Raw genomic sequence first — 27,942 nt, forward strand, 5'->3', positions numbered from 1 at the left:
ATACAAATGGAGCCAAGAGCCTGCATGCGCTTCATCTTCTGACCTATCCCAGGCACTGGTAGCTCAGCCCTCACTTCTTGCCGACGAGATACGTCTCCTCGAATTCCTTCTTCTGCCGCGCCAAGAAATTCGCAAAAGAGCCCAGCGGAACGCCCCAGCTCCTGATCTCGTCCATGTTGACGACCGCCTCCATGCTGCGCGCGATGATCTGTGTAATGATGAAGGGGTTGGTGGCTTCAGCCTCCTTGGCCTCGTCATCCGACAGATAAACTCGGCGGATGTCACGGCCCGTCGCCTGCGAAATCATCTCAAACGCCTCATCGGCCCTGACGATCTCCCCCACAATGTCAATCACTTGGCCGTGGAACTTGTCGGGCTTCTGAAACGCGGCGACGGCAAAGGCGGCAATGTCTTGCTCGTCGACCATGGTGAGGCCCGTGTCCGGGCGGAATGCCACGCGGAAAACGCCGCTCTCCACCGCCCCGGGGTACAAGAGGCCCACTTTGGGCGGGAGAAAGTTGGCCATGAAGAAGCCGGGCCGCAGGATGGTCCAATGTTTGAACCCCCAGGTGCGGACGGCCTGCTCGATCTTCAGCTTGGATTCGAAGGCTAGCCTGACAAAGTGGTCCGGAGCGAACTCCAAAACGCTCGGGATAAGGATGCCGCCGCTGTAAATCACATGCGTGACGCCCGACGCTTCGGCGAGGCGCAGGATGCTTTTCGCCGCTTCAAACTCGCCGGCGACGTTGGGAAGGTCGGGCATCATGTTGAGGAAGAGCAAGTTGCAGCCAGCGATGGCGTCTTTGAGGCTTGCCGCGTCGTACCAGTCTCCGCCGTATACTTTGACCCCAATCGAGGCCAAAGACTGGGCTGCTGGCGAAGTCGGGTTCCTTGTAGTTGTGCGGACCTCCCATCCCATGGCCCTGAGTTGACGAGCTAAGGCATTGCCCTGGGTACCGGTCGCACTGCAGACGTAGACCTTTGGTGTAGCCATTTTTGGTGGTGTTGGCGGTGGAGCGGAATATGCAGGGCAGACTCTATAGTCCCGAATACAAGACACCTAAGGTAACCTTATATAGTTACCACCAAGAGCCCGGTTTCCAATAGTTCTCTCGCGGCGCGGGTCCTCTCCGGCCCGGACTCGGAGACTTTGGAGGCTCAGAAACGCCGAGTCGCTAAATTTGGGGGCCAAACAGCACGCATCGGGCATAGCGAATTCAGCATAACGCCGACTTGACAACGAATGACAACACTGCCTGCATAGGGTACCTGTAACCTAGGATATCATCAGCGGGTTACGAGTTAGGATGGACGGATCGGTCGGATGCACGAAGGCTTACGGGGTCGTATGACGATCTTGTGCGAGTTTCACACCCGCCGCGTCCCTTTGTCTCGACATACCCAGATAGATGCTTAGTTCCGTCCGTACATGTTGTGCCCGTTCATGGATGATTAAGGAAACTCACGTCTTGAATGTCCCGCTTCCTTTTCATAAGGTTTCAAAAGCCTAGATATCCGAGATGAGGCCTGGTACTAAATATACCAGGTCTTACGCGGCCTTCTTGGGCCGCGATCCTGGCAACCACGTATGACATGATTTGACAGTGGGATTGGTTGACATCGCATGCACGCGGGCTGCCTCTTTGCTTATGGGAAATGATCAGAGTCTGCATTAGGATTTTAGGAGTGTGGGATGTTTGCGCCACGGTCTTGGGGCTTTGCGCCCTAGCCCTAACTCGCAGTCGATCATGGAAGCTATCGCACGGATTCTGTTTGACTTCCCCAATCATATCAGATATGTGAATTAGACCAAGATGTCCTGAGAGGTCTTGCGTGGAGGGAGCTATACCCCGCAAGCTGGTTAGTCCTCATGAGAAAGTTGGGCTGTTTCTTGTGCGGAAATTACCTTTTCTACGGTATCTTTAAGAGGCGCTATTTCCCCTTTTCGATTTAGACACCCCCGTCGGGTTCAAGTTGAATGAAGACATAATGCTCTTTTTTTTTTTCTTTTTAGACGTTATGGATGCCGACATCGGGGTTGAGAGCTCCATGTCTCAGCGATCCAAGTTTGCTTCTGCTCCAGCGCCGATTACTTGCTTCTGGGGCGTCCTAGTTTCGTCCATTCGGCCGAAACATTGCGGAGTTCGGGAAGAACTGAAGATCAGAATCAAAAGGCCGGCACATGTACCTAATTAACTTAAACTTCTCGGCTCCTTGGCTGCAATAGCTGCAATAGCTGCAATAGCTGCAATAGTTGGGATAGCGGCTCAAATCGTCTGCACGCTGCGCTCGATGTTCTCAACAGCTGTGATAATGCCCTTTTCGTCGAGGCTCTCACGACGGCCCCATCCGCCGATCCGAGAACGGCAATCTCTCTGCCATCCAACAAGCCCCGTGGCGATCCTCACATGTGAAGACTACTGTGTACCGGACCTAGTCTTTTCGAGTTGTCAGCAGCGCGCCAACAGTCCCAGCCCCGGTAGACGTTCGCCAAGGGGAATGCAGCGGCTTGCCGTTGGGCTCCACAACTTTACCGCCGAACCCTCTGACCGCAGACCCGGGACTCCATTGACAGCAGAGAATTTCCGAGGATCAGAACACTGTGTACCTGATCAAGCTGCGTCCCCACTCTCGGCGTGACACGGCCCCATTATGTGAGATTGGAACGTCGTGATGAATTTCCCAGTCACAGCCAACAGCCCCTTTCTGTGGTACCGTATCACGCAACCTTCAATCTCGGCCGCCGAATCTAAGACATTACGCCGAGGGACGAAGGGCGGCGTTCTCGGTGCTGTTCTAGCACGAGCCGCAGGCTGGTTGCCTTCCAGTTTTGGGTGGGGTTCTACACTACCTTGATTTTGTGGCCCCTGAATCCACCTCACTCAAGAGCCAACCGTGCTTTTCCACTTGCTTTGTTGAAGCCCCTTTTTCAGCGGAGGCAAGGGATCGACCCGGGCCTGATTCCGGAGCCGGGTCTCCCTGTCTCGCGACAGTTTGCGGCCCGGGCCCGACCATTGGTCTTGGCATATTTACATCACGATAGTCGCGGCTTGGCAGACAAACGAGATGGGCCTCAACCCCATTCGGGACGGTTGCGGCGCCGCCTGGGTCCAAGCTTTGCCGAGACGGGATACGCGCTGTCCCAACGCAATCGCTCTGGAAATTGGACCCGGCAACCTCAGGAGTATTAATAAACACCCGTGAGGAGCCTCCCTCCGGCCGCTCGAACTGGAACTCGCCGTCAGACCGAAACTTTTGCCAAACCGACTCCTCAACACAACCACAACCACCTCCCAGAGCCGTCTCGGGCCCATAACCTTCCCGCATCAGACCACCCCCACCAAACCAGCTCGCAACCCAGACAAACATCCGCAACCATGTCCGCCGAGGAGCAGAAGCCCGAGCAGCAGATGCAGACGCAGCCGGAGCAGCAACAACAACAACACAAGGCCGAGGAGACCCAAGAGACCGCCGCCGCCGCCGACGAGAGCCAAGAAGCCGCAGCGGAGACGGCGCCGCAAAAACCTAAGACCAACCCGCTGAAGAGGGTCACCACAATCATCAAGACCCTATTCAAGTGCTTCAAGAAGCCCAAGGTCGAGGAGCCGGCAGTCCAGGACGGCACCGAGGAGAAGGCGGTTGCCACGGAGGCGGGCGCGGCTGAGGAGAAGGCGGAGGACGGCAAGGCCGGGAGCCTGGACGAGCAGCCGACAACCACCACGACAATCACTGCGCAGCCTGCCACAGTGAACTAGGTTAGACTTGGCTTGTCTGCTTTGCAGACGTGCTGGGGAGGGGTGAGCATGGTCTTCCTGTCCGTCGAGGTCTCGCAACCCCCGGCTGACTTTGTTCCCCATTTTGCAGGACGCGATTCGGGGGAGGTCGTAATGGAGGAGGTTAATCGCTCGGTCCGGATGTGGCCCTGTTATTTTTTTTTTTTTTTTTTTTAATTAAGTCATTCGCAATATACCCAAAGCTGGTTTTGTTCTCTTCCATCAAGATTGCTCCTCATCCTCGCCGTCGTCGACCATGTTCCTCGCACCTGAGGCGGCCCCCCTCTTCTCCCGTCCACTCATCCTCCTCCCGTAACTGGTCTTGTCCTCGTGCCCGACCCCTTCCCACGTCTTCGTGTCCGGCAGCCCGTACGTACTGATCCCCCTGCCCCACGTCGTCCACGGGTTGGTCCACCGTGCCACCTCGCTCGGCACTTCCCCCCCAGGTAGCATCTCCCGCCACTCCTTGGGCTTGTCCCGGTGGATGAGGTACCCACCCAGGTGCCTGTGCCAGATATCCGGCGGCAGCTCATTCCCCTCCCTTGTCCAGTGCTGTGCCAGCGAGAGGCGAATCTGCCGCTCAATGCCGCGGTGGCCCGTGATTGTGGTTAGGCGGTGCGCCCAGCCGTAGCAATAGACTGAACGGTTCAGCGGGGAGAGATCGCGGGCTACGCCGTGCGCCATGGGCGGGAGGCGGCCGGCTGAGACGAGCCGGTCGACGTGACGGAGATCGATGTCGTCGACGATTTTCACCGGGAGGTGTAAGTCTGCCGGCACAGGGACCTTGGACCACTCTTGGAGCTTCTGCCGGAGGATCTCGGAAGAGTTCAAGTCGGCCTGGGGCGACGACTGGGAAATTGAGGGAGGCGGCAGGATGAATCCCGCCCGTATCTCCTCGGAGTACGTCGAGATGGCATCGATCAGTCTGCAGAAATACCGCGCCGCGAACTCGGTGCAAACCAGCTTCCGCCCGCGCAGCGCAGGATACACGATGGTGGCCAGGATGTCCTGGCGTGAGACGAGCTCATGGTTGTTATCGGTCTCATGGTCGAGGATGGACTTGGTGATGATCTCTCGCTGGGGTGCCGGTTGCAGAGGCACCGGTCCGTGGTGCAGATCGGTCACAAGCGCAACTAGCACGCTCGGGTCGAGGTTGACTGTCTCCGTCAGGCGACCGCAGTCGTCGCCCACGAGCGGGTCACGGTCATGCACAAGTGCGGAGACGGCTTCCTCGGGAGGGGGAGGGGTGCCGGTTAGAAACGAACTGCCAGCACAGCTCACCTCAATCGAGACATCGCCGCCGCCGATTTGCCCTCGGACAAAGCTGAGGACCCTGTCGACGACGTCAGACTTGCCCTCTTGGAGTCCCGGTAGTATCAGATGCACGCGGTGGCAGTGGCTCCACCTCGCCGCAAGGACGATCTTCTTGACAGTGTCGGCGAACTCGGTGTTGCCCAATCCTTCCGCCGATCCGACGTCACCCTCATCGTCCCCATCCTCCGGCTCGCTCGCCCACCCTTCTGCCATGACCTGGTATTCTAGCGTCTTCGGCGATATCGAAATGAACTTGATCCAAGTAGCACCGCTATCTACGACGGCATCCACAGCAACCGGCTTTTCCTGGAACGGCTGATCCTTGTATGCGAGCCAGCCGGCGTCGGGGTCGACAGGCAGGCGCGGGCTTCGCGGAAAATCCTTGTTGATTGAGACGAGGCCGCGGCACTTCTTGACGACGGCCCACCTGTCATCCCAACAGCAGCTTTTGATGCCAAAGTACTGGGCCGGGGAGATTGCTGCCGCCGACGATGCGCTGCGTTTCTGGACGACCTTGTCCAGGGCACGCTGCTGCACCTTCAGCAGCGCGTTCAGCCCTCGCACGGGACGACATGCCTCTTCGGCGGCCTGTTGCAGCAGATGCAGCTCCTTGATGCAAGTCTGCCATTGCGTGATCAGGTACTCTATGCAGTCATCGACGGCCATAGTCTCCGGGAGAGCGTCCCTCCCATCTTGGGCTGTGCTGACCCCATGTAGCGACTGTGGCACCGCGCTGCCAGCGGCTGTGTGATTTGCCGTTGACATCATCCTTGGGACGCCAACGGTGTGTGTGATCTCGGACGCAGATGGAATGCGCCGTGTCGATCGCCGTCTAGACTCTAGAGGCGTTCGCTCTTGGGAGGCAAATTCCGGCTTGGTGTCGATGCGCGAAATTTGGCGCGGACGTACCCAGCTGCTACCAACTGCGTGCGGACATTGGCGACAGGGTTAGGGTTCGCCTCGGTTTGTCATTGAGGAGACGGTTCAAGGCAAGGTGGTCTGTCCAAAGATACGAAGTAGACTCGTCTGCCTCAGTTAAATTTAGCTACCTTGTTCTTGATATCTATTGCCTACTCTGCTGTTGAACCATGACCTGGGCACCTCGCTATATCGGTATCCTCCAAGAGTCCTCATTCTCCTCTCGTGCCACCGCCTAGTATTTCTAAACACGCCGAAGATCTTTCATCCACGACGGCTCCTCCTTCGTCGCTTCGTACTCCTTGCTTCCATTAGCTCCGGGTAGCGGAAATGCAGAATGCAACCTGTAGAATGTGCTTTGGTTCTTGACTGGGAAAGCAGGAACCGTGATGTGATTCCCGTTCCGGTCCAAGTTTGGCTTCCCGTTAGGAAGGAGCGTCGGCACACGAAACTCGGCAACGTGCTTCGGGGTGTGGTCAGCCTGAGAGTACAAATACCCCTCATAAACTCGCATATCTTGAACAAAGAGGAGCGCCGAGATAGCCAGCCTGCAATAAGGTGATGCAATTCCCTCGTTGTTGAGCTTGGGATTTACTAAATGATTGCATGCGGCCTCAGTAATTGCGAGCGCGACAGACCTAAGGATACGAGGTGGTACGCCGCGGGCCCATGGAGTCTGTGCCTGAACAGCTCGCCACAGCTCATCCTCCATGCAGCTATGGCCCAACATCCAGTCCCGCTCTGTATGACAGGCGTCCAGGAGCTTCAGAAACCTGTCATGTACAATTTCCTCGCGCAAAGCATCGTCCAGCGCCTCAGGATCGCAGGGTGTGGGAGGATACAAGCCGGATTCGAGCAGGACGCGATCATGTTTTGAGCAAAACAGGGATCCGGGACCAAAACGTAGACCTGGCATGTGATCCAGTAACTCCTTCAGTGTTCTCGGGCTTGCAGGCATGGCTGCTGAACAAGGGATGGGTCAAGTGCTGCGTGACGCTGACGGGCTAGTGAGAGGAAAAAACAGTGTTAGAATTTGTGGCACATTCTAATCTTGTTAAACATCGAGATATCACTTACAACGGCAGACGAAATACCAAGGGAATATGAAAAGAAAACGTTGGTGATGCGGGTTGCCTCTTGTATCATCGAATCGTGTAGAACGATTGGCTGGATTGCAAACCCCCTAGTACTAGATATCTTATATTCGGGATGAGGAGAAAAAGAAGAACGGTCAACGGTGCTTCCTTCTTGTGTATTGTACTGGAATAAAGGGAAGTCGATAAAAACAAGTGAAGTGAGCGAAAAACATCGGTCGTGTTCCGGCAAGTATAGAGAAGCGGACCGAAACCGGTGCCAGTTGTTGCCAGTGCCAGTTGCCAGTGCCAGTTGCCAGTGCCAGTTGCTGGTGTGGGCGGGACTTAATAAGGGTGCTCTACACTCCCCATTGCAAACACCACCGAGGTCAGCGAATGGCGCAGCGGTGGGTGGCTGGTGCGATGTGATAACCCTAACGTACTTGGGTAACGATTCCCATCGCGAGTAGATTTACTCCTTCAGCCACCTACCCTTCAGGTCTATCGCTCGAATCCTGGTTCGAGCCCAGGTTCCGATAGCGCTAATTCAATGACCACTTTTTACTATTATTATTGTTATTTTCCCTCTTCCGTTTCACTCTCTATTTACTCTCTCTTTTTTTTCTTAACTGTTTTTACCTGACAAGATGAGGTCAGAGTGGTGCTGCTTAACCCCAACCCGCCATCGTGGTGAATATATTAAGTGGCCATACGGGCCATCTTCTTGTGAGATCTAAGAGCGTAATCTCCTTCCAGTAGTCAGCTCCAGTATGATATCATCAGACCCTCGTGGGAATACACACCTGCCCATCGTTCGATACTCTACGAATAAAGCATGAATTCCATCACAGCGACATGTCAACAGGGTACTGTGTTGGGAGAAACTTTCTTTTTTGGTATTCATTACCTTGTTCAGTTTACCACATAAAGCATCGGCGTTCTCGGTGATTAGCGGCAATAGGTTGGGACCCATCCTCAAAGAACAACCTAGATTGCAGTGTCACACCCAATCCGGAACCCTCTGTAAGGATGATACTTATCGTGGATAGTCAAAGCCTCGTTTCGTCCGGTTTATAATGGCGGTTGAGAGCTGCCAATCCAACCGATCTGGTCCTTGGTAATGTGCGTTGTCGACCGCACCCCATTTTGGGGTCTTGGCGGACCCACACCCCTCTCCAGACCCCGGAGCATCTGCCGCCGCCGAGCGGTCCAGATCTCTGCCCTGCACGCCGGTTTCCAGTTGCCAAGTAGCGCCATCCGAGCCAAGCTCTGCCCTTTGAGCTTAACTCCAGTCCCGTATCCCAGCACCAGCGGCCCTCTCGCCCACCCCTAAACCGGAAGCGCTTCTGTTTGCGTCACCGAGGCTTGTTTCTCTCCCGCCTCTACCTTGGCTTAGTCACCACTTGTACGACCTTCCGGATAAACCATGCGTCGAACACGTCTGGAACTTTGCGGCGCAACAAGACCAGGCAACCTTGGACAATGGTCCTGCTGGATCAGACCACCCCGATCTGGAATGTGATCTACGGCCCCGACGCCACAGCATGGGGACCTGCCGAACCGCGGTCTCCCCGATGAGGGTAGAATGGGCGCTGGCCGGGCTTCTTGCTGCACGGACGTGGATTCCCGTGATTCAGACGAATCAAGCAGCCAACCGCGTTCCGAAAACCAACGAGCATGGTGATCATGCTGAGGGTTTCTGTCAGCAGCAACAGCACGCACCTGCCATCCCACCTCATCACACCCGCCTGCAGCTGCCGGGCCGTCGATTGCGTCTTCATTCCTCTTTTGCACACCGAGCCCCATAGTAGCCTCCTAACATGCCCACACGCATCGGGTTCTGCAGCTATATTATTGCCCATCTCTTCCTGCAACCTCGCTCTAGCCTCGAGGCCTTCGTTTTGCCCCGCTCTGGCCTCCGCCCCTCGCGCTTCCTCTGCATCCGCTACGTTGCATCGTGATCAACCAAGTGCACTCTGCGGCTCAGTACATCATGGCGGGCTTCTTTTCCAAAGAGCGCAACGATGAGAAAGTCTCCGAGTCACCGCCGCCCATCCAGGCGGCCCCGACGGGCGAGTACAGCAGCGATGAAGGTGTCGTTGATGAGGCCCAGGACGACCTGCACAGAGGGATGAAGCCTCGGCAACTGAGTGGGTGTCATGTTGTCCCGGTCGCGATAACCGGGCGCGTACTGATGGGGACTGCGGTGCTACAGATATGATGGCCATTGCTGGCGCAATCGGGACGGGTGAGTGACGCGGACTCGGGCAGTGCGCGGATAGCGACCGCTAACATCCGTGTGCCTCGCAGGTCTCATCATTGGCACCGGAACGTCGCTGAAATTTGGCCCGGGCTCCCTGCTGATCGGCTATGCCCTCATGGGATTCATCGTCTACGTCGTCATGGTGGCGCTAGGCGAGATGGGCGCCTGGCTGCCGCACAAGAAGAGCTTTTCGGGCTACGCGTCGCGCTTCGTCGACCCGGCCATGGGATTCGCGACCGGTTGGAATTACTTTTTCAAGTATGTCATTGTGCTGCCCAACAACCTGACGGCAACCGGCATCCTCCTGCAATTCTGGCTCCCGAACATCAACGTGTCGGTGTGGATCGTTGTGTTTGGTGTGGCAATCGTCTTTCTAAACGTGAGTCGGCCCCGCCACGGTTTGGCAAGAGAAGCGAGTGCTAACGCAACGCAAGCTTATACACGTCTCCTTCTTTGGAGAAGCCGAGTTCTGGATGTCGTTAATCAAGGCCCTCGTCATCTTGATGTTGATCCTGCTCTGCTTCATCATCTCGCTCGGCGGCAGCCCATCCGGAGTCCGAACGGGCTTTTATTATTGGCAGAACCCCGGTGCCTTTGGCCAGTACTCGGTCCTCCTGGCCGGACAGACCACCGTGGTTCCCGGTGCCACTGGCCGCTTCTTGGGCGTCTGGGCGTGCGTCGTGCAGGCTACGTTTGCATACCTCGGTACCGAGCTAGTCGGAGTGGCATTTGGCGAGACGCCGAATCCACGCAAGAACGTCCCCCGTGCCGTGAACCAAACGCTTCTTCGCATTGTCTTCTTTTACATTGCTGGCGTTCTGGTGCTTGGCATGGCGGTCCCTTACAACCACGAGAGGCTCATAGAGGCAACAAAGAGAGGCACAAGCGGATGTAAGCCCTACTATCCACCCCCAGACTAGGGTTTCCATGCGGTTACCGATACTCATAACCATCCAGTGGCTTCGCCCTTTGTTGTTGCCGCCCAGATCGCCGGGGTTGACAAGCTAGCTGACGCCGTCAACGGCTTGCTGCTCGTCTTCACCATTAGCGCAGCAAACTCGGACATCTACCTCGCCTCGCGCACGGTTTGGGCCCTAGCCAAGGACGGTCAGGCCCCCTACATCATGCAGCGCACCAACAAGCGCGGCGTTCCCATCCCGGCCGTTGCTCTCTCGTCCGTCTTCATAGCTCTCGGCTTCATGAACGCAAGCAGAGATTCAGCCACCGTCTTTGGCTACTTTGTTTCGCTCGTGACCGTGTTTGGCGCGCTGAATTGGATCGCCGTGCTAGTCAGCTACATTGCCATGATCCGCGCCATGAAGGTGCAAAACATACCGCGCAACGTCATGCCGTATCGGAATCCGTTGCTTCCGTGGGCCTCCTACCCTGCGCTGTTTATCACGATCCTTGTCATCTTGTTCAGCGGCTACTCTGCCTTTATACCGCGGTTCCAGATTGACAAGTTCATGACCGCCTATATTGGCATCCTGGTCTACGTATGCAACATCTTGTGGTGGAAGTTCGTCAAAAAGACCAAGAGGGTTAGGCCTGAGGAGATGGACTTGGTTACCGGGAGAAGATCATGGTAGAGAGAGCTAGATGCACCGATATCATTCGGACTTAGGTTTATCTTGGAGAGCGTTGAATTGAACTTGCGTGATATTTTATACATTCGTTCCGTATACATGTCGGTCCTGATTGGACTAACCAAGAGGGGTGAATCGTTCCCTACCTTATTTGTGCATCGACACCTCTCTGCGTAAGGCAGCCACGTTGCAACGAGACCTAGTCGTCATTAATGTGGCGTGTATGTATGCACCGTACAACGCCGGTGCATCAGCCTCCTATGGACATCTAATGCACGGATACTGCAATCCGGTAAGCTCGCTGGAAGAAAACCAGGCATCCACAATTCATTTCCAACAAGGCAATCCTCAATGCCATGAACCCCCCCCGTTGCGGCTCCAGGCCCGGACTCGGTCATGGGTGCATGTTCGTCTGGATAAATACAAGCGCGGGCGGGACCCGGGTTGCGCATGGAGGGCGCTTCCGAGACGATCGATCCGTCTGGGGAAAACAGCGCCGCGGGCCCAGGTCGCATTGCGCATGACAGACCCAGTTTTGATTCACATAAACAGCAGCCAGCCAACGACATCCTAGTTCGGCCCACGGGTTCGCCGATCGTTTCTTCCATGCGCCACATCCGGAGGCCAAAGGAGCTGGGAACACAGATCCACGGGCCGTTCTACCTGTCGATCCAATATACGCCTGCAAGCACCATGGCCACCATATGTCCTAATCGGTTATCTGGGAGGGTGATTTGGCAACGAGTTGACGGAGAAATAGCGTCTCTCATTCTTCTGGTGGAGCAGTCGACCAGAGGGTCTCAATTTTGCACGTCTATATCTAGGTCCTCGTTCCCCTATGGTTCTACGTATGCTTCTAGCTAGAGACAAGAAGCATTTCCACCACCTTGCATCTTTATCGATTTTCAGTCGACCAGCGTTGCCCCGGCTCTTCAGATCCACCCAATTCCTGAGCAACAAAGACCCCGTCTACCTAAGATGAAGCACTGCAACTCGGCTCTTTTTGCTGCTGGCGTCTTGGCTCAGTGGGCATCTCTGACCGCCGCCCATGCAACATTCCAACAGGCGAGCAGTGGTTCGAAGGACTATGGCACAACATGCGTCAGAATGCCGGTAGGTAGCAGAGCTCACAGCAACCTAGTCTCCGCTTACAAGGTTTTCAGCCCAGCAACTCTCCCGTCACCAATGTAAACAGCCCCGACATGACGTGCAATGTCGGTGGCTCTAAGGGAGTCTCTGGTATCTGCGAAGCAACTGGTAACCCTTTCCGACCTCGCTATCTCGTTTCTTTCTCCTGACTAACGTCTTCTTCCCCGACACTCAGCTGGCGACTCCTTCACAGTAGAGATGCACCAACAGCCCAACGACAGGTCCTGTGGCACGGAAGCCATTGGCGGCAACCACTTTGGCCCCGTCATGGTGTACATGAGCAAGGTCGACGATGCCACCACGGCTGACGGGTCCGGGTCGTGGTTCAAGGTGGACGAATTTGGCTACGACGCGAGCACCAAGACTTGGGGCACGGACACGCTCAACGAGAACTGCGGCAAGAGGACGTTCAAGATCCCCAGCAAGATCCCTGAAGGAGATTATCTTGTTCGGGCCGAGGCCATTGCCCTTCACACGGCTGGGCAGCAGGGCGGTGCCCAGTTTTACATGAGCTGTTTTGTGAGTTTCCTGTTTCTACTTAACTATGGAATTCACCAAGCTTTGTCGGCTTGCCTTTCTCAGACTGTTCAACCTGCTAACCATAATCCTCCGCAATTCAGCAAGTCAGGGTGGCTTCGAGTGGCGGCGGCCAACTACCTTCGGGAGTCAAGATTCCCGGAGCGTACAGCGCCCAAGATCCCGGTATCCTCGTCGATATCTGGGGTAACGGCTTCAGTGAATACACAATCCCCGGCCCGGCCGTTATTGATTCCAGCTTCATGTGAGGTGGCTTCAGGTGCAACGTGGAGTAGTCCGTGACTGGCGGATCCGGAGGCATCATTAAGTTGGAGAACTACGGCTACCTTAGATTATACGGCTTCCTTAGATTATACGGCTTCCTTATCAAGATTACAATACGAACTGTGCTCTTTGTCAACCTTCAACCCTAACCCTGTCTTGCCGATGATGTCATTGCGAGTGAAATGAACTGAATGACTTTGGTAACAACCAAACAGGTTAACCATTCTTTTACAACTTTATAGTTTGATTTGCGTTGTATTTGACTGTTTTCTTCTTTTCCACCTTAGGCCGAACCACGATTCTTTCACGCTTCCCCGTATCAACCCAAACCAAAATCACCTCAGGCTTACCCGAAAATACATGCGGGGCATGCTGTCCCTCCGCCCCGCATCCACGACGGCTTTCTCAATCCTCGCCAAGCACAAGCACAACCGCTGCCCCTCAACCTCCTCTCACTCATCTCGAGTAGTCATCATCACCGCGCGGCCCACCACCACCGTCACCAGAACGACAAAGGCCAGAATGACCCTCCACAAGATCCAAGAACCCCGCATCACGTCGGTCACCGACCTCCCGACCTCGGAAGCGAAATGGGTGACGCTGCGCAAGGTGGCGTATGTGGACCAGACGGGGGCGGCGCGGACGTGGGAGGTGGCGGCGCGCAAGACGCGGGCGGCGTCGGCGGGGGTGGACGCGGTGGCGATGGGCAACGTGCTGGTGCACCCGGCGCGGCCGGCGTCGACGGTGCTGGTAATCCAGTACCGGCCGCCGCTCGACGCCTACACGGTCGAGTGGCCGGCCGGCCTGGTGGACGAGGGCGAGACGGCCGAGCAGGCGGCCGTGCGCGAGTTCCGCGAGGAGACGGGCTACGACTGCGAGGTTGTCAGCGTCAGCCCCGTCCAGGCCGCCGACCCGGGCCTCAGCAGCGCTAACATGAAGCTCGTCATGGTCGAGGTGAAGCTCGGTGAGGGTGACGAGCTGCCCGAGCAGCGGCTCGAGGACGGCGAGCACATTCAGAGGGTGGTGGTGCCGCTGGCTGAGTTGTATGAGAGGCTGGTCGAGTATAGCAAGCAGGAGAGGATGATCGTGGCGGCTAAGTTGTTTCATTTTGCGGCGGGCATGGAGTTTATGAAGACGAGGGGGGGGCAGTACAGGTTGTGAGTACTTAGAGAAAGGGATATCCCATTGAGACGAAAGCGTTGTGATGATAGACGGGCTGTTTTGCTTAGATCGGCAAACTCGGTATCGACTTTGCGATAACTACCTACCTAACCAAAACCAACTGCTGCAACGCCATCTCACGAAACTACGACTATACTTCCTTCCATGTCCACCACCAACCAGGCTTAGCCTTGAAGTCGCGGGCCAAGCCTTTTGCAAGATTACCAATATTGGCAAATTTCAACCTGTTTCAGGCTTGAGGGGCCGGGGTTGGTGGGATTCGATGCTGGTGCTACCGTGGATTATCAGCAGGACAAGGCTGGTCCGATAAGGATCGCGTGGTCCGGCTGCATGATGACACTGTACATCTTCATGCCGGGTCCAAGGGACGAGCCGCTGGCTAATGGTCGCCAGGGGAGGGAGACATGGCGTTCGGCGGAGGCTTCAATTGCGCATGCCACGGAGCGCAACGCGGAAACGGGGCCATTTCAAGCTGTGTGCATTCTCGTAGAAATAAATCTTTATCAATAAACTGAGCGCATGACGGGCAGTTCCAGATTCTGCGTAGTCGAGACCAAGAGGCGGGCCAAGACTGCCCCACCTGGCGTGCACGGTTGCCCGGACGCCATTAGTGCATGCGACAGGCCAGGAGAGACAGCACAACGGGACGCCAAGGAAAACACCCTCCGCTGGAAGGTGAATCCTCCTTCTTCCCAACACCGACGACATCCGATCGACAACGACGACGACAACAACAGCCGCGCCATAGGTAGGTAAGTCGGCCGCGCGCTGCGAACATCCGACAACGTCCGTCGCCGACAGCGGGCCTCGACGTTCCCGCCAGTCTTGGACGTTGAAATCAGCAGACACCGGTCGGGTATGTTGTGTCTGTCGCAATCGCTGCCGATGCGGAGGTTGTTGACACCCTCAAGCCAGGAAAATCCCACTGCCAGAAGCGACCAGCGACCACGTCGCAAGAACCCATAACGCCACGAGGATATTTGATTTCATTTCACGATTACGACAGCGACGCACGACCTTTCCTTTCTGTTCTTGTTTCAACCAACCTGCGACACTCTTTCCGACAACTCATCCGTGCGTCTATTTATTTCACATGCGAGATTGCGAAGCCCCTAGCACGCCGCCGCGTAATCAGCCCAAATGTCTGAGCTGCCATCATCGCCTCTGAGCGCCGGGGCCAGTACCGAGGAAGCGCTGGCCTGGTACAAGGCGCAGTACGAGCTGCTCGAGCACGAACTCTCCGAATTTCAGGCATCGAGCAAGGAGCTGGAAGCCGAACTCGAGAAGGATCTGGATGCGGCCGACAAGCGGGAGCGCGCCTTGCGGCAGAAGGCGGAGGGGCTGAACTACGAGGTGGAAGAGTGGAAGGTACACCGCCTTTACCGTTCCGATCGTCCGCGTCCGCGGAACCGTGCGCCCGAGGTAGTCTGGCTGACTCTCTACAGAGAAAATACAAAGAATCAAAAGCCGAGGCAAACGCAGCGCAGAGCGCGCTCGAGAAAGAGATTACGAACTTGCGCGACACAAACAGGACCCTCCAGCTCAAGCTGCGCGACATAGAGGTGGCCAACGATGACTTTGAGCGCCAGGCCCGAAATACCACTTCCTCTTTGGAAGACCTCGAGTCCAAGTACAATGTCGCAATTGAGAGGGGCGTCATGATGGAAGAGGAGATCAAGATTGGAGAGCAAGAGCGAGAACAGCTGCGAGTCGAGACCCAAAGGTTGCGGGAAGAACTCGCCGACCTCAAGATCGAAACCGAGATTCTCCAGGACAAGCTCAGGAAACAGGAAGCCCGCCACCTCTCGAGCATATCGACCGACATTTCGATTCCGGGATCGCCATCTTTCTGCAACTCGCCGCACTCGACCGCCAGCTCTCCGATGATCACGACCCCGCCCGATACGAAATCGCTATCCACGGCAGACACGACTTCGGAACTCCAAGATCCTCCGTCGCCTCCCATGTCCGAGAAATCGGTATCTCTGCCCAAGGCTATCCTCAAGACACCAGCTCCGACACGGAAGAGCCGGATCCCATCTGCGGAGAACAGCATCACGCCGAAGCCAAGGCAATTCGCGGGTTCCACATCTTCGGCGCGAGCAAACCGCCCCGCATCTAATGCACCTCCGCATCCGCTTCGGACGCCGGCTCATCGTACAGCAGCAGCAAGAGCGGCGGCCCGTGCGAACCCCCACCGCGTCCCGACCTCCAACTCGCTCACCCACATCCGAACCCTCACTGCCCAGATGCAGCGCCTCGAGGCGCGCGTGCACTCGGCCCGCTCCAAGCTGCCGGGGCCATCCAGCACCCCGCCCCGCTCGTCCCCTCGAGCCACCATGGGTGTCCCGTCGACGGTCACGATCCGCAGCCGCAAGCGCACCGGCGGGTCGACCGCCTCGAGCCTCGCGGGCGACGAAGCGACGCCGTCGCATTCCCGACACGCCCCTTCCGAGTCGCGTAGTAGTATCTCTAGTACGAGTAGGCACATGCCTCGCCTGAGCGCCTCGGGCGTGTCGCGCCTGTCGTTTGGCCCGCTGCCCAACCGCAACCCGACCAACGTGGAGCCCGACGTCTCGCGGCCGAGCAGCCGGGCTAGCATCTCGAGCTACGCGCGCCCGCCCAGCAGGACCGAGTCGCTCGCCAGCAGCAGCATCATGCCCCCGCCGCGACCCATGAGCCGGGCGAGCCTGACGGGGCCCCGCACGCCGCTCGGGCGGCCGCGAAGCAGCCTGGGCATGCACGGCCACGGCCACGGCCACAGCAGCAGCGTGAGCTACAGCACCGCCGAGGTGGACGAGTTCGCGGCGCCCGCCGGTGCCCTGCCCGACGCCGAGTTCCGGACGCCTAGCAGGCGAGGCACCTACAGCCGCGTCGAGCTGGAGTCGGGCGCTACGGGCATCCCGATGCCCAGCGGCATCCCCTTGCCCGGTGGCCGACGGCAAAGCGCCGGGGCCTCGTCCGTGTCCGGGAGGAGGACGAGCGGCACCACAAGAGTGCTGGAGGATGTCGGCGAGACCTACTGATGACCTACCTAACCTTGGGTCCACATTATTTTGATGGTTTTCTTTTTTTGCTCTCATTTTTGGTCTTCGGCTGTGGACAACGGAATACCTGATACATATTATTCCTTCCCTTTGTTTTCTTGTTTATTTTTCGGCTTTAACGGCCCCACTTTTCCCGTCTTATTGGAGACATGGGGGCCTTGGTCCGTCCATCGTTGTCGGTCTGTACGGTTTCTCCTGCCGGCGTGATGGTGTCCGATCGTGAAACGACGAGATATACCTTTACTTTTGTTTGTCGTCTGGGACGGGAGACGGGGGGTCCCTGGCAGGAGGGCGAAGATTTCGGTCCTGTCCTGTTACAATACAACGTCTTTTTGTTATTTTATCCTTGGTCTTATCTGCTTTGCATGGCCGTTTTCCATGGGGGTGGGGGGGAGGGGGGGAAAGGGAGCATAAAGTGGGTTGCTTTGGTCGGGTCTGGTTCTGGTCTGCTTGTCGTTTCTCTTTGGAATACTACCTTAAACCATGTTCAAGGAGCACTGGCACGGATGAGGGAGCAGATATCGCAGTTTGTCTAATACCCACATCTCCTATCTTTGGTGTGTTTTTTTCTTCTTGACTTCCCATACGTGCTTTGTTGGTATTGTCATGCCGCCTGCCTGTAGATACTGACGAGGAGGAGGAGTCATTGCATGGCCATCTTCATGTACTGGGGGTGTCGGTAAGATACTCGGCCATGCGGGCCCCCCTTGCACCCTGCAGCGAAGTAACAAGCTTAATTCTCGGGGATCTCCTAGGATACCGAGATGCGGCCTGTCTCGGGTACCTGTGCACGCTCGGGATCGGATTCTGTAGGGCTGAGGGGGGGGGGGAAATGGTACCTGGCGGCTGGCTGCGTCTGGACCGACGGCTCCGAAATATCGTACGATTCTGATGTCAGGGGCCCGTGTGGGTCCCGCCGTGCTGGCTCGGCTGGCTTGGGCCTGGCGGGTGGGTGTTCGTCTTTGCCCTCGACAGTCGGCCGTGCCGGCCGAGATCTCGATCTGTGATCAGTTTTACTGCGTATGTACGGGCACGCGGGGGCGGGGCAGCGGTTCTCCTTGTCGCATGGCTTTGTACTAGTGTAGATCTGACATTATCTATTTCGGACATGGCTGGGCGTCTGGTAGATGGAGTATAGACACTTGGGCTTGTGGTTGAGCTTCAAATGTGCCATAGCTGTCGCCGGTCGAACCTCCCTTAGAAGCTCCGATAGAACAGATAATTTATCATACGGAGGGAGCTACGATGGCAATATCAGTACATATGTCTCTGGTCAGTGTCGCGAACAATGTCCCTGGCGGGCCGGCCCGGCCCTCGGATTCCGAAAAGCGGGATGGTTCTCTGGAACTGCAGGAGTGCATGTGATGCTGCGCGAATATTAAGTGGGAGTGGGAAATAGTCGCGAAGAAGGCGGTACTCCTGGACAGCATAGCAATGGAATCCCAATCATGTTCTGCTACCGGTAGCCCGTGACACTAGGCGCCATCATCGAAGTGAACGCAGGGCAGCCTCGAGTGGGTTTCGCTAAAAATTTACATACAGGCGGAGAGACCGGGTAATTTGCCTATGTTGCTAAGTACTGTTCCCGGTCCTATCGCACTCGGGCAGAGGGAATGCGACGGGTAGGAATGCCTCACTGCAAAACAAGAGCCCAATTGTGGATAGTACGTCAATGGCTTGTCGTGAACCGCGATGCTTCCCCTCGTGAAAAAAGAGTTCAAGGTAAACGAACCCAGCTAGTCCCAAACAGGCACTTGGGCGCATTTGACAGCGGACAAGATGTTGGGGATCTGCGGGGCCAACTCCGGTTCCTGCGCTAACCGTTTCCGTCAATTCGGCCAGCCGGGGTTCCCGGCTCTTACATGGAAACTCAACAATTGGGGATGTCTGACGTTTCAGCTCAGCGAGACGCTCTCAACAGAGCTGGCATCAACTTTTCGCAGAGAAACTCGGCACTCGGTTGCGTCAGTTCCGCAAGTCAAGGCACCGCCGAATGCAAGATGGGATTTTGCAATTGCCAATGCTACTCCCCTGTTCAGAAACACAGAATCCCATAGTCTCTGCGTTCGGGTTACTCTCGGCTATTTACTAAGGTACTGTACTGTACTGTACCGTTCGGGATTTTCCCCGGGTCGGAGTTCTACATTACTGGACTGCATTCCGCGAGACGGGGCAAATAGAACGAGACGACAAAAATGGTTGAACGGGCTGGTTCCGGTTGTTGAGCCCGCCGTCGACCCTCTCTACGACCGCCCCACCTTCTGCAGGTCTCCAAAATTGCGGTTCCAGCCCAACCACCAATTTGTGGGGAGTCTGGCTTTCGAGGCTCGACTCCCTGGAACCGATGAACAGGTTGTGTTGTCCGGCGTGCATCTGGCACGCTGAACCCAGATATAGCAGTACCTTACGGGTTTCGGCGCAGAAAGTCGGCGAACATTCGGACCCCGGATGGCGCTGCCCGAATGCCGAAGCGGGTCTGCCCGGCGTTACTTGGCCCGACAGGTGCCCTGATGTCCGGTAATCGATTCGCAGGGCGGCTCATAGAGTCCAAGACAGCGCGGCTTAAGGAAAGGCTCAGCGATCTGTGATACAAGACTCCAGAGACTGGCCGTTGCGTTCTCGAGACGCCATGTCCACCATTGTTATTATACTCGATCTGATACTCTGGGCCCAGGAATGTACTCTACTGTACCCCACTCCTGCAGAGTTGGTTAGGGAGGACTTGGCCGAACCGCAAAACTGGGAGAGGTGGGACCTTGGACCTGGGAAGGCTTGATTGCCTTGCAGATTCACCAGTCTGCAAGTCGACGTTTTACACTGCAAGCCGTGGCTCGGTGACAGCGTCCGGCTTTTGGCAGCTTGGGGCTTTCCCCAACGTCGTGGCGAGCAAATTTGATTGGTCTGAATCACAGAATCGGTGCGCCTGGGGGAATCCACCGCGTTCCATCCGAAGGGAGTTTTCGCAATCTGGCAACCGAAAAATTGCATTTCGGGGTGAACGCGGAGTAAACAAGGGGGGGGGGGGAGGGGGGTATGGGTGGTGTCGGCGTTGGTGAAGCAGCAAGAGACACCAGGGTATCACACACCCTCATTTTTTTTTTTTTTTTTTTCCCCTTCATGTAGTGCTCGTCTGGATCCGATTTGGGCCCCACCTGCCCCCCTCCCCCCCATCCATGTTCACGAGTGGCATTGCAGCGCCCACCAGAAATTCGGAGATTCCCATTCATCTACCTTACGCCTCCCCATCCTGCCCAATCTTTCTCGCTCTCGTTCCCTCCGTTGTTTGCCCAACTCCTTGCGTGGCAGCCCTCTCCCTTCTTGTACTTCTGCTTTGGCGTTCCTGTGGTCTCATCCCTCTTGTAATTCTCGGCGGCTATCTCTATCCCTTGCAGATACCCGTGCCGCCGCACAACCATATTTCAAGTCGAGAACCCAGTTCCTCCAGAAGGCCATTGCTACGCATTGAGGTCGGTTTGACCCGTCGCCCAGCTCCCCAAGTCGTTGCCAAGTCGGGACTTACTAACATCGCGGTTTGACATCCAGCCCGCAGTGTGTCCAGCTTCTCCTCCTGAGGGGCCCCAAACTTTATCCGAGTCCGACGATTTTCCAGTTCGGGAAAATCCCCGACCCTCAAACACCCCCAGCTGTGTCACGTTCTTGACACCGAACATAGTCTTAGCAGGACAGGTCAGAAGACTCGGCTTCTGTTCTCAGTCTCGACGAATTTGCCCCGGGCAACAACAACAACAATGACAGAAATAAACGGCAATGGCGCCACTCGGGCCGGCGTCACAGTCCCCCATGCCAACGGCAAGGCGTCGTATGCCGAAAAGCACAACTTGGCCTCCCACTTTATCGGCGGCAACAGGCTGGAGAACGCTCCTCCGTCAAAAGTGAAGGACTTTGTCGCTAGCCATGACGGCCACACAGTCATCACCAATGTGAGTGCGCCCGGACGGGCCCAAAGTATGGGCTCGGCGATATTTTTAAGCCTGCCCCGATGTCATGGGCTGACAATACCCTCCTTGGCAGGTCCTTATCGCCAACAACGGTATTGCAGCCGTCAAAGAGATCCGATCAGTACGGAAATGGGCATACGAGACGTTCGGCGACGAGCGGGCCATCAAGTTTACCGTCATGGCCACGCCAGAAGATCTGCAGGCTAACGCCGACTACATCCGGATGGCGGATCACTACGTCGAGGTTCCCGGCGGCACGAACAACCACAACTACGCCAACGTAGAGCTTATCGTTGACGTTGCAGAGCGTATGGATGTGCACGCCGTTTGGGCAGGATGGTAAGCCGCGCATTGCAGGGGGATTACCGGGGCACTCGAGACTGACCAATATTTCACAGGGGTCACGCATCAGAAAACCCGAAGCTCCCAGAGTCGCTGGCTGCATCTCCAAAGAAAATTGTCTTTATCGGCCCCCCCGGTTCGGCCATGCGGTCTCTGGGTGACAAGATTTCCTCTACCATCGTCGCCCAGCACGCAGATGTCCCCTGCATCCCCTGGTCCGGCACGGGCGTTAACGAAGTCAGCATCGACGAGAACGGCATTGTGACGGTCCCCGATGACGTTTATCTCAAGGGATGCGTTAGCTCCTGGCAAGAGGGTTTGGAAAAGGCCAGGGAGATTGGTTTCCCCGTCATGATCAAGGCGTCAGAGGGCGGTGGTGGCAAGGGCATCCGGAAAGTCATCGATGAGTCGCACTTTGAGGAGCTCTACAAGGCAGCTGCCAGCGAGATCCCGGGGTCTCCCATCTTTATCATGAAATTGGCCGACAGCGCTAGGCATTTGGAGGTTCAGCTGCTCGCGGATCAGTACGGCAACAACATCTCGCTCTTCGGCAGAGATTGCTCGGTTCAGAGGAGGCACCAGAAGATTATCGAAGAAGCACCCGTCACAATTGCCAAACCCGCAACCTTCAAGGCGATGGAGGAGGCTGCCGTCCGGCTTGGCAAGCTCGTCGGTTACGTCTCTGCCGGCACTGTCGAGTACCTCTACTCCCACGCCGAGGACAAGTTCTACTTCCTGGAACTGAACCCTCGCCTGCAAGTCGAGCATCCCACCACCGAGATGGTCAGCGGAGTCAATCTGCCCGCGGCGCAACTTCAGGTTGCCATGGGCCTCCCTCTGCACCGGATCCGGGATATAAGGCTCCTTTATGGCGTCGACCCCAAAACCGCCACCGAGATCGATTTCGAGTTCAAGAATCCTGAGAGCGAGAAGTCTCAGCGACGGCCGACACCCAAGGGCCACACGACGGCCTGCCGGATTACCTCGGAAGATCCCGGCGAGGGGTTCAAGCCTTCAAACGGCGTGCTCCATGACTTGAACTTCCGTTCCAGCTCCAATGCCTGGGGGTACTTCTCTGTCGGTTCCGCTGGCGGTATCCACAGCTTCTCGGACTCGCAGTTCGGGCATATCTTCGCCTACGGCGAGAACCGTGCGGCTTCGAGGAAACACATGGTCGTCGCGCTGAAGGAGCTCAGCATTCGTGGCGATTTCCGCACGACTGTCGAGTATCTTATCAAGCTGCTGGAGACCGAGGCCTTCGAGGAGAACACGATCACGACCGGTTGGCTCGATGAGCTCATTTCCAAGAAGCTCACTGCTGAGAGACCTGACACTATGCTTGCAGTTGTCTGTGGTGCTGTCACCAAGGCCCATATCGCGAGCGAGAACTGCATCGCGGAATATCGCGCGGGCCTAGAGAAGGGTCAGGTGCCGTCCAAGGATATTCTCAAGACGGTTTTCCCGATAGACTTCATCTACGAGGGTTTCCGTTACAAGTTCACGGCCACGCGATCCAGTGCCGACAGCTATCACCTCTTCATCAACGGTTCCAAGTGTACCGTCGGCGTCCGTGCTCTCAGTGACGGTGGTCTCCTAATCCTGCTGAACGGTCGGAGTCACAACGTCTACTGGAAGGAGGAAGTAGCCGCCACGCGCATGTCTGTCGATAGCAAGACCTGCCTGCTCGAACAGGAGAATGATCCCACCCAGCTCAGGACTCCTTCTCCCGGTAAACTAGTCAAGTATTCGGTCGAGAACGGCGGGCATGTCAAGGCCGGTCAAACCTTCGCCGAAGTCGAAGTCATGAAGATGTACATGCCTCTCGTCGCTCAGGAGGACGGCCATGTGCAGCTCATCAAGCAGCCCGGTGCGACGCTCGAAGCTGGGGATATTCTGGGCATTCTGGCGCTGGATGACCCCAGTCGCGTCAAGCAGGCGCAGCCCTTCCTGGGCCAGCTTCCGAAGTACGGCAACCCCGTCAATGTTGGCACCAAGCCTGCCCAGCGGTTCACTCTCCTGTACAACACCCTGCGGAATATTTTCATGGGTTTCGACAACCAGGTCATCATGCTTCAGACGTTGAAGGAGCTGATCGAGGTCTTGCGCAACCCGCAGTTGCCCTACGGTGAATTTTCGGCGCAGTTCTCAGCCCTCCACGGCCGTATGCCGCAGAAGCTTCACGCTCAGTTCACCCAAGTCCTGGAGCGTGCCAGCCAGAGACAGGCCGAGTTCCCTGCCAAGGCCCTGATCAAGACCTTCCAGAAGTTTATGGATGACAACATTACCTCGGAGGGTGATGCCGACCTGCTCAAGTCCACGCTTGCTCCGCTCACCGCGGTGCTAGACATGTACGCCCACGGCCAGAAAGCCCGGGAACTCAACGCCATCGCGGATCTGCTCTCCATGTACGCAGACGTCGAGTGCCAGTTCTCGGGTCGTCGGCTCCAGGACGAGGAGGCAATTCTGAGACTTCGGGACGAGAACAAGGACGATATTGGCAAGGTTGTCCAGACTGTTCTTTCCCACAGTAGGGTTGCGGCGAAGAACTCTCTGGTGCTGGCAATCCTCGACGAGTACCGGCCAAACAAACCCAACGTCGGCAATATCGCCCCCTATCTCCGGCCCGTTCTCCAGAGGATGGCAGAGCTCGAGTCCCGCCAAACGGCCAAGGTGTCTCTCAAGGCCCGCGAGATTCTCATTCAGTGCGCTCTCCCGTCTCTCGAGGAGAGGACTGCCCAGATGGAGCACATCCTTCGCTCGTCCGTCGTCGAGTCTCGCTATGGTGAAACCGGGTTTAACCATAGGACCCCGAAACTGGAAAACCTGAAGGAGGTTGTCGACTCGACGTATACCGTTTTCGACGTGTTGACCTTATTCTTCGCCCATGAAGACCCGTGGGTGTCTCTCGCGGCGCTCGAAGTTTACGTCCGTCGCGCATACCGCGCTTACCACCTCAAGGCGATCGAGTATCACTCGGATGAAACACAGTCTCCAAATTTCCTGACCTGGAACTTCACTCTGCGCAAGATCGGCCAGTCAGAATTCGGGCTGCCTGTCCAGTCGAACGCGCCCTCGTCCCCTGCTACCCCGGTTGACGCCAGCTTCAAGCGCATTAGTTCCATCAGCGATATGTCCTACTGGACCCAGAAGACCCAGGAGGAGCCCATGCGCAAGGGCGTCATCGTTCCTTGCAGGTACCTTGATGACGCGGAGGAGATCCTGACTAGGGCGCTGGAGACTCTCCCGAAGGCAGGTGGTGCGCGTCAGAAGAGCGCAGGTCTGATTCCGGATCTCAGCGGCAAGCGTCGGCCGGCGCTGCCTCCTCGGCTTAACAGCGTAGAGGAGCTCTCATCCGTGGTCAATGTCGCCATCAGGGATGCTGAGGGCCGCAATGACGACGAGATGCTGAAGGATATCCTTCCTTTGGTTCACCAATTCAAGGAGGAGCTCCTTGCCCACCGCGTCCGTCGTCTAACCTTCATCTGCGGTCGGAATGACGGGTCGTATCCGGGTTACTATACCTTCCGCGGCCCCGAGTACATCGAGGATGACAGCATCCGTCACAGCGAACCTGCGCTTGCGTTCCAGCTCGAGCTCGGACGTCTTTCCAAGTTCAAGATCACGCCGATGTTCACGGAAAACAAGAACATCCACGTGTATGAGGCTATTGGCAAGGGCGTCGAGGCTGACAGGCGCTTCTTCACTCGCGCGGTCATCCGTCCCGGCCGTCTTCGCGATGACGAGATGCCGACAGCCAAGTACCTGACCTCGGAAGCTGATCGTGTGGTCAACGATATCTTCGATGCGCTCGAGATCATTGGCACCACCAACTCGGATCTCAACCACCTGTTCATCAACTTCACTCCTGTCTTCCAGCTAGAGCCAAAGGAGGTAGAGCAGTCTCTGCAAGGCTTCCTGGATAGGTTTGGTCCTCGTGCCTGGCGCCTGCGTGTCGCCCAGGTCGAAATCCGCATCATTTGCACGGATCCATCCACCGGCATGGCATACCCCCTGCGTGTCATCATCACCAACACGTCGGGCTATGTCATCCAGATCGAAATGTACCAGGAGCGCAAATCGGAGAAGGGCGAATGGGTCTTCCACTCCATTGGGGGGACTACCAAGATCGGGTCTATGCATTTGCTCCCGGTCTCGACCCCGTACCCGACCAAGAACTGGCTGCAGCCCAAGCGGTACAAGGCTCACCTGATGGGCACTCAGTATGTCTACGACTTCCCAGAGCTCTTCCGCCAGGCGATCCAGAACAGCTGGACCACCGCTGTCAAGAAGCACCCGTCTCTGGCCCAGAAGCAGCCACCTGTCGGCGAATGCATCGACTTCAACGAGCTCGTTCTCGACGACCACGACAACCTAACCGAAGTATCTCGCGAGCCCGGTACCAACACCTGCGGCATGGTGGGATGGATGATAAACGCCCGCACGCCCGAGTACCCCAACGGTCGCAAGTTTGTCGTGGTCGCCAACGACATCACATTCAACATTGGCTCCTTCGGTCCCAAGGAGGACAGCTTCTTTTTCAAATGCACAGAGCTAGCTCGCAAGCTAGGCATTCCCCGCATCTACCTCTCAGCCAACTCCGGTGCCCGCCTAGGTCTCGCCAACGAGCTGATGCCCTTCTTCAGCGTTGCTTGGAATGACCCTGAGAAGCCCGAGGCGGGGTTCAAGTACCTCTATCTCGACGACGTGGCTAAGAACCGGTTTGAGAATGAGGTTATCACGGAGGAAGTCGTCGAAGACGGAGAGAAACGCCACAAGATCGTGACCATTGTTGGTGCCGAGGACGGCCTGGGAGTCGAGTGCTTGCGGGGGTCCGGCCTAATCGCGGGAGCGACGAGCAGGGCCTACAACGACATCTTCACTTGCACGCTCGTCACCTGCCGCTCAGTTGGTAAGTCTTCATCCCGCGGTAGCTGCACCTGTGAAATACAAACTAACGACTTACAGGTATCGGTGCGTATCTTGTCCGCCTCGGCCAGCGTGCCGTGCAAATTGAGGGTCAGCCGATCATTCTTACCGGTGCGCCGGCGCTCAACAACCTGCTCGGCCGCGAGGTCTACACATCCAACCTTCAGCTCGGCGGTACCCAGATCATGTATCGCAACGGTGTCTCCCATCTGACTGCCAACGACGACTTTGCCGGTGTGTCCAAGATTGTCGAATGGATGTCCTTCGTCCCCGATAAGCGCAACAGCCCGGTGCCCATCAGCCCAAGCATCGACACCTGGGACCGAGACGTCGTCTACACGCCGCCGCAGAGGCAGCCTTACGACGTAAGGTGGATGATCGCCGGCAAGGACGACGACGACGGCTTCCAGCCCGGCCTATTCGATAAGGATTCGTTCGTTGAGACGCTTGGCGGCTGGGCCCGGACGGTCGTGGTGGGCCGTGCCCGCCTCGCCGGCATCCCGATGGGTGTCATCGCGGTCGAGACTCGGTCGGTCGAGAACATCACTCCGGCTGATCCTGCCAACCCCGACTCGATCGAGCAACTGACCAACGAGGCCGGCGGTGTCTGGTATCCCAATTCGGCCTTCAAGACGGCACAGGCAATCAACGACTTCAACAACGGTGAACAGCTTCCGCTCATGATCCTGGCCAACTGGCGTGGTTTCTCCGGCGGCCAGCGCGACATGTACAACGAGGTTCTGAAGTACGGCTCTTTTATCGTTGATGCCTTGGTCAAGTTTGAGCAGCCCGTCTTCATCTACATCCCGCCGTTCGGGGAGCTCCGCGGCGGCTCGTGGGTCGTCGTAGACCCGACCATCAACCCGGTGGCCATGGAGATGTATGCAGATGTGGAGGCTCGCGGCGGCGTCCTAGAACCGGAGGGCATCATCGGCATCAAGTATCGCAAGGACAAGCAGCTCGAGACGATGGCCCGCCTGGACCCGCTGTACGGTAGCCTCAAGAAGCAGATCGCCGACAGCGGCTTGTCCAAGGAGGAGAAGGATGCAATCAAGAAGCAGATGACGGAGCGGGAACAACACCTCCTGCCCGTCTACGCTCAAATCAGTCTGCAGTTTGCCGACTTGCACGACCGCGCCGGGCGCATGAAGGCCAAGGGTGTCATCCGGGAGGTTCTCGAGTGGCGCGAGGCCCGCCGCTTCTTCTACTGGCGTGTGCGCAGGAGGCTCAACGAGGAGTACGTCCTCCGGCGCATCGCAGGCGCCACGGCGCCCGTTGGCAAGGGAGCTACGCCGTCCATGACTGCCACGTCGCCGCAGACGCGCAGCCGCCACCTCAGCCTCCTCGAGGCATGGAGCGGTATTGCCAACTTCCAGAAGAACGATCGGGATGTGGCCACTTGGTACGAAGAGAACCGGAAGCTGATCCAGGACAAGGTCGAGTCCCTCAGGGCCGAAGCGCTCACGGCTCAGATGCAGGACATCATCCGTGCCGGCAACGGCTCGAGCACGGAACCCGGTGCTGGCTGGAAGGGCGTGCGCGAGGTACTGCGCGTGATGCCTGTGGAAGAGAGGGAGAAGCTTTTGCAGTTTTTGAAGCAGGTCTGAGG

General features: G+C 57.0%; 8 protein-coding genes across 8 annotated transcripts; 6 read left to right on the forward strand and 2 right to left on the reverse strand.

The window, feature by feature from the left end:
• Window positions 1-70: 70 nt before the first annotated feature.
• MFIFM68171_10145 (uncharacterized protein) lies at window positions 71-994 on the reverse strand (the record flags this gene model as incomplete). Its single annotated transcript, XM_071065564.1, has 1 exon — window positions 71-994. The coding sequence occupies one exon, from the start codon at window positions 992-994 to the stop codon at window positions 71-73; it is 924 nt and encodes a 307-aa protein (XP_070921665.1).
• Window positions 995-3,377: 2,383 nt separating this feature from the next.
• On the forward strand, window positions 3,378-3,755 carry MFIFM68171_10146 (uncharacterized protein; the record flags this gene model as incomplete). The annotated part of the gene is made up of 1 exon (XM_071065565.1): window positions 3,378-3,755. One exon carries the CDS (start codon window positions 3,378-3,380, stop codon window positions 3,753-3,755), a length of 378 nt encoding a protein of 125 aa, XP_070921666.1.
• Window positions 3,756-3,995: 240 nt separating this feature from the next.
• Window positions 3,996-5,855, reverse strand: MFIFM68171_10147 (uncharacterized protein; the record flags this gene model as incomplete). The annotated part of the gene is made up of 1 exon (XM_071065566.1): window positions 3,996-5,855. The coding sequence occupies one exon, from the start codon at window positions 5,853-5,855 to the stop codon at window positions 3,996-3,998; it is 1,860 nt and encodes a 619-aa protein (XP_070921667.1).
• Window positions 5,856-9,071: 3,216 nt separating this feature from the next.
• MFIFM68171_10148 (uncharacterized protein) lies at window positions 9,072-10,930 on the forward strand (the record flags this gene model as incomplete). The annotated part of the gene is made up of 5 exons (XM_071065567.1): window positions 9,072-9,228; window positions 9,294-9,326; window positions 9,389-9,720; window positions 9,776-10,232; window positions 10,299-10,930. 5 exons carry the CDS (start codon window positions 9,072-9,074, stop codon window positions 10,928-10,930), a joined length of 1,611 nt encoding a protein of 536 aa, XP_070921668.1.
• A 975-nt stretch (window positions 10,931-11,905) lies between these two features.
• Window positions 11,906-12,861, forward strand: MFIFM68171_10149 (uncharacterized protein; the record flags this gene model as incomplete). The annotated part of the gene is made up of 4 exons (XM_071065568.1): window positions 11,906-12,040; window positions 12,091-12,184; window positions 12,252-12,595; window positions 12,697-12,861. The coding sequence occupies 4 exons, from the start codon at window positions 11,906-11,908 to the stop codon at window positions 12,859-12,861; spliced, it is 738 nt and encodes a 245-aa protein (XP_070921669.1).
• Window positions 12,862-13,237: 376 nt separating this feature from the next.
• Window positions 13,238-14,038, forward strand: MFIFM68171_10150 (uncharacterized protein; the record flags this gene model as incomplete). The annotated part of the gene is made up of 1 exon (XM_071065569.1): window positions 13,238-14,038. The coding sequence occupies one exon, from the start codon at window positions 13,238-13,240 to the stop codon at window positions 14,036-14,038; it is 801 nt and encodes a 266-aa protein (XP_070921670.1).
• Window positions 14,039-15,199: 1,161 nt separating this feature from the next.
• Window positions 15,200-17,085, forward strand: NDE1_1 (NADH:ubiquinone oxidoreductase; the record flags this gene model as incomplete). Its single annotated transcript, XM_071065570.1, has 2 exons — window positions 15,200-15,427; window positions 15,505-17,085. The coding sequence occupies 2 exons, from the start codon at window positions 15,200-15,202 to the stop codon at window positions 17,083-17,085; spliced, it is 1,809 nt and encodes a 602-aa protein (XP_070921671.1).
• A 3,770-nt stretch (window positions 17,086-20,855) lies between these two features.
• ACC1 (acetyl-coenzyme-A carboxylase) lies at window positions 20,856-27,940 on the forward strand (the record flags this gene model as incomplete). Its single annotated transcript, XM_071065571.1, has 4 exons — window positions 20,856-21,047; window positions 21,139-21,404; window positions 21,464-26,316; window positions 26,373-27,940. The coding sequence occupies 4 exons, from the start codon at window positions 20,856-20,858 to the stop codon at window positions 27,938-27,940; spliced, it is 6,879 nt and encodes a 2,292-aa protein (XP_070921672.1).
• Window positions 27,941-27,942: the final 2 nt, after the last annotated feature.

Source organism: Madurella fahalii (genome assembly GCF_045866475.1).
Source record: "Madurella fahalii IFM 68171 DNA, scaffold_6, whole genome shotgun sequence".
Classification (NCBI taxonomy): domain Eukaryota; kingdom Fungi; phylum Ascomycota; class Sordariomycetes; order Sordariales; genus Madurella; species Madurella fahalii.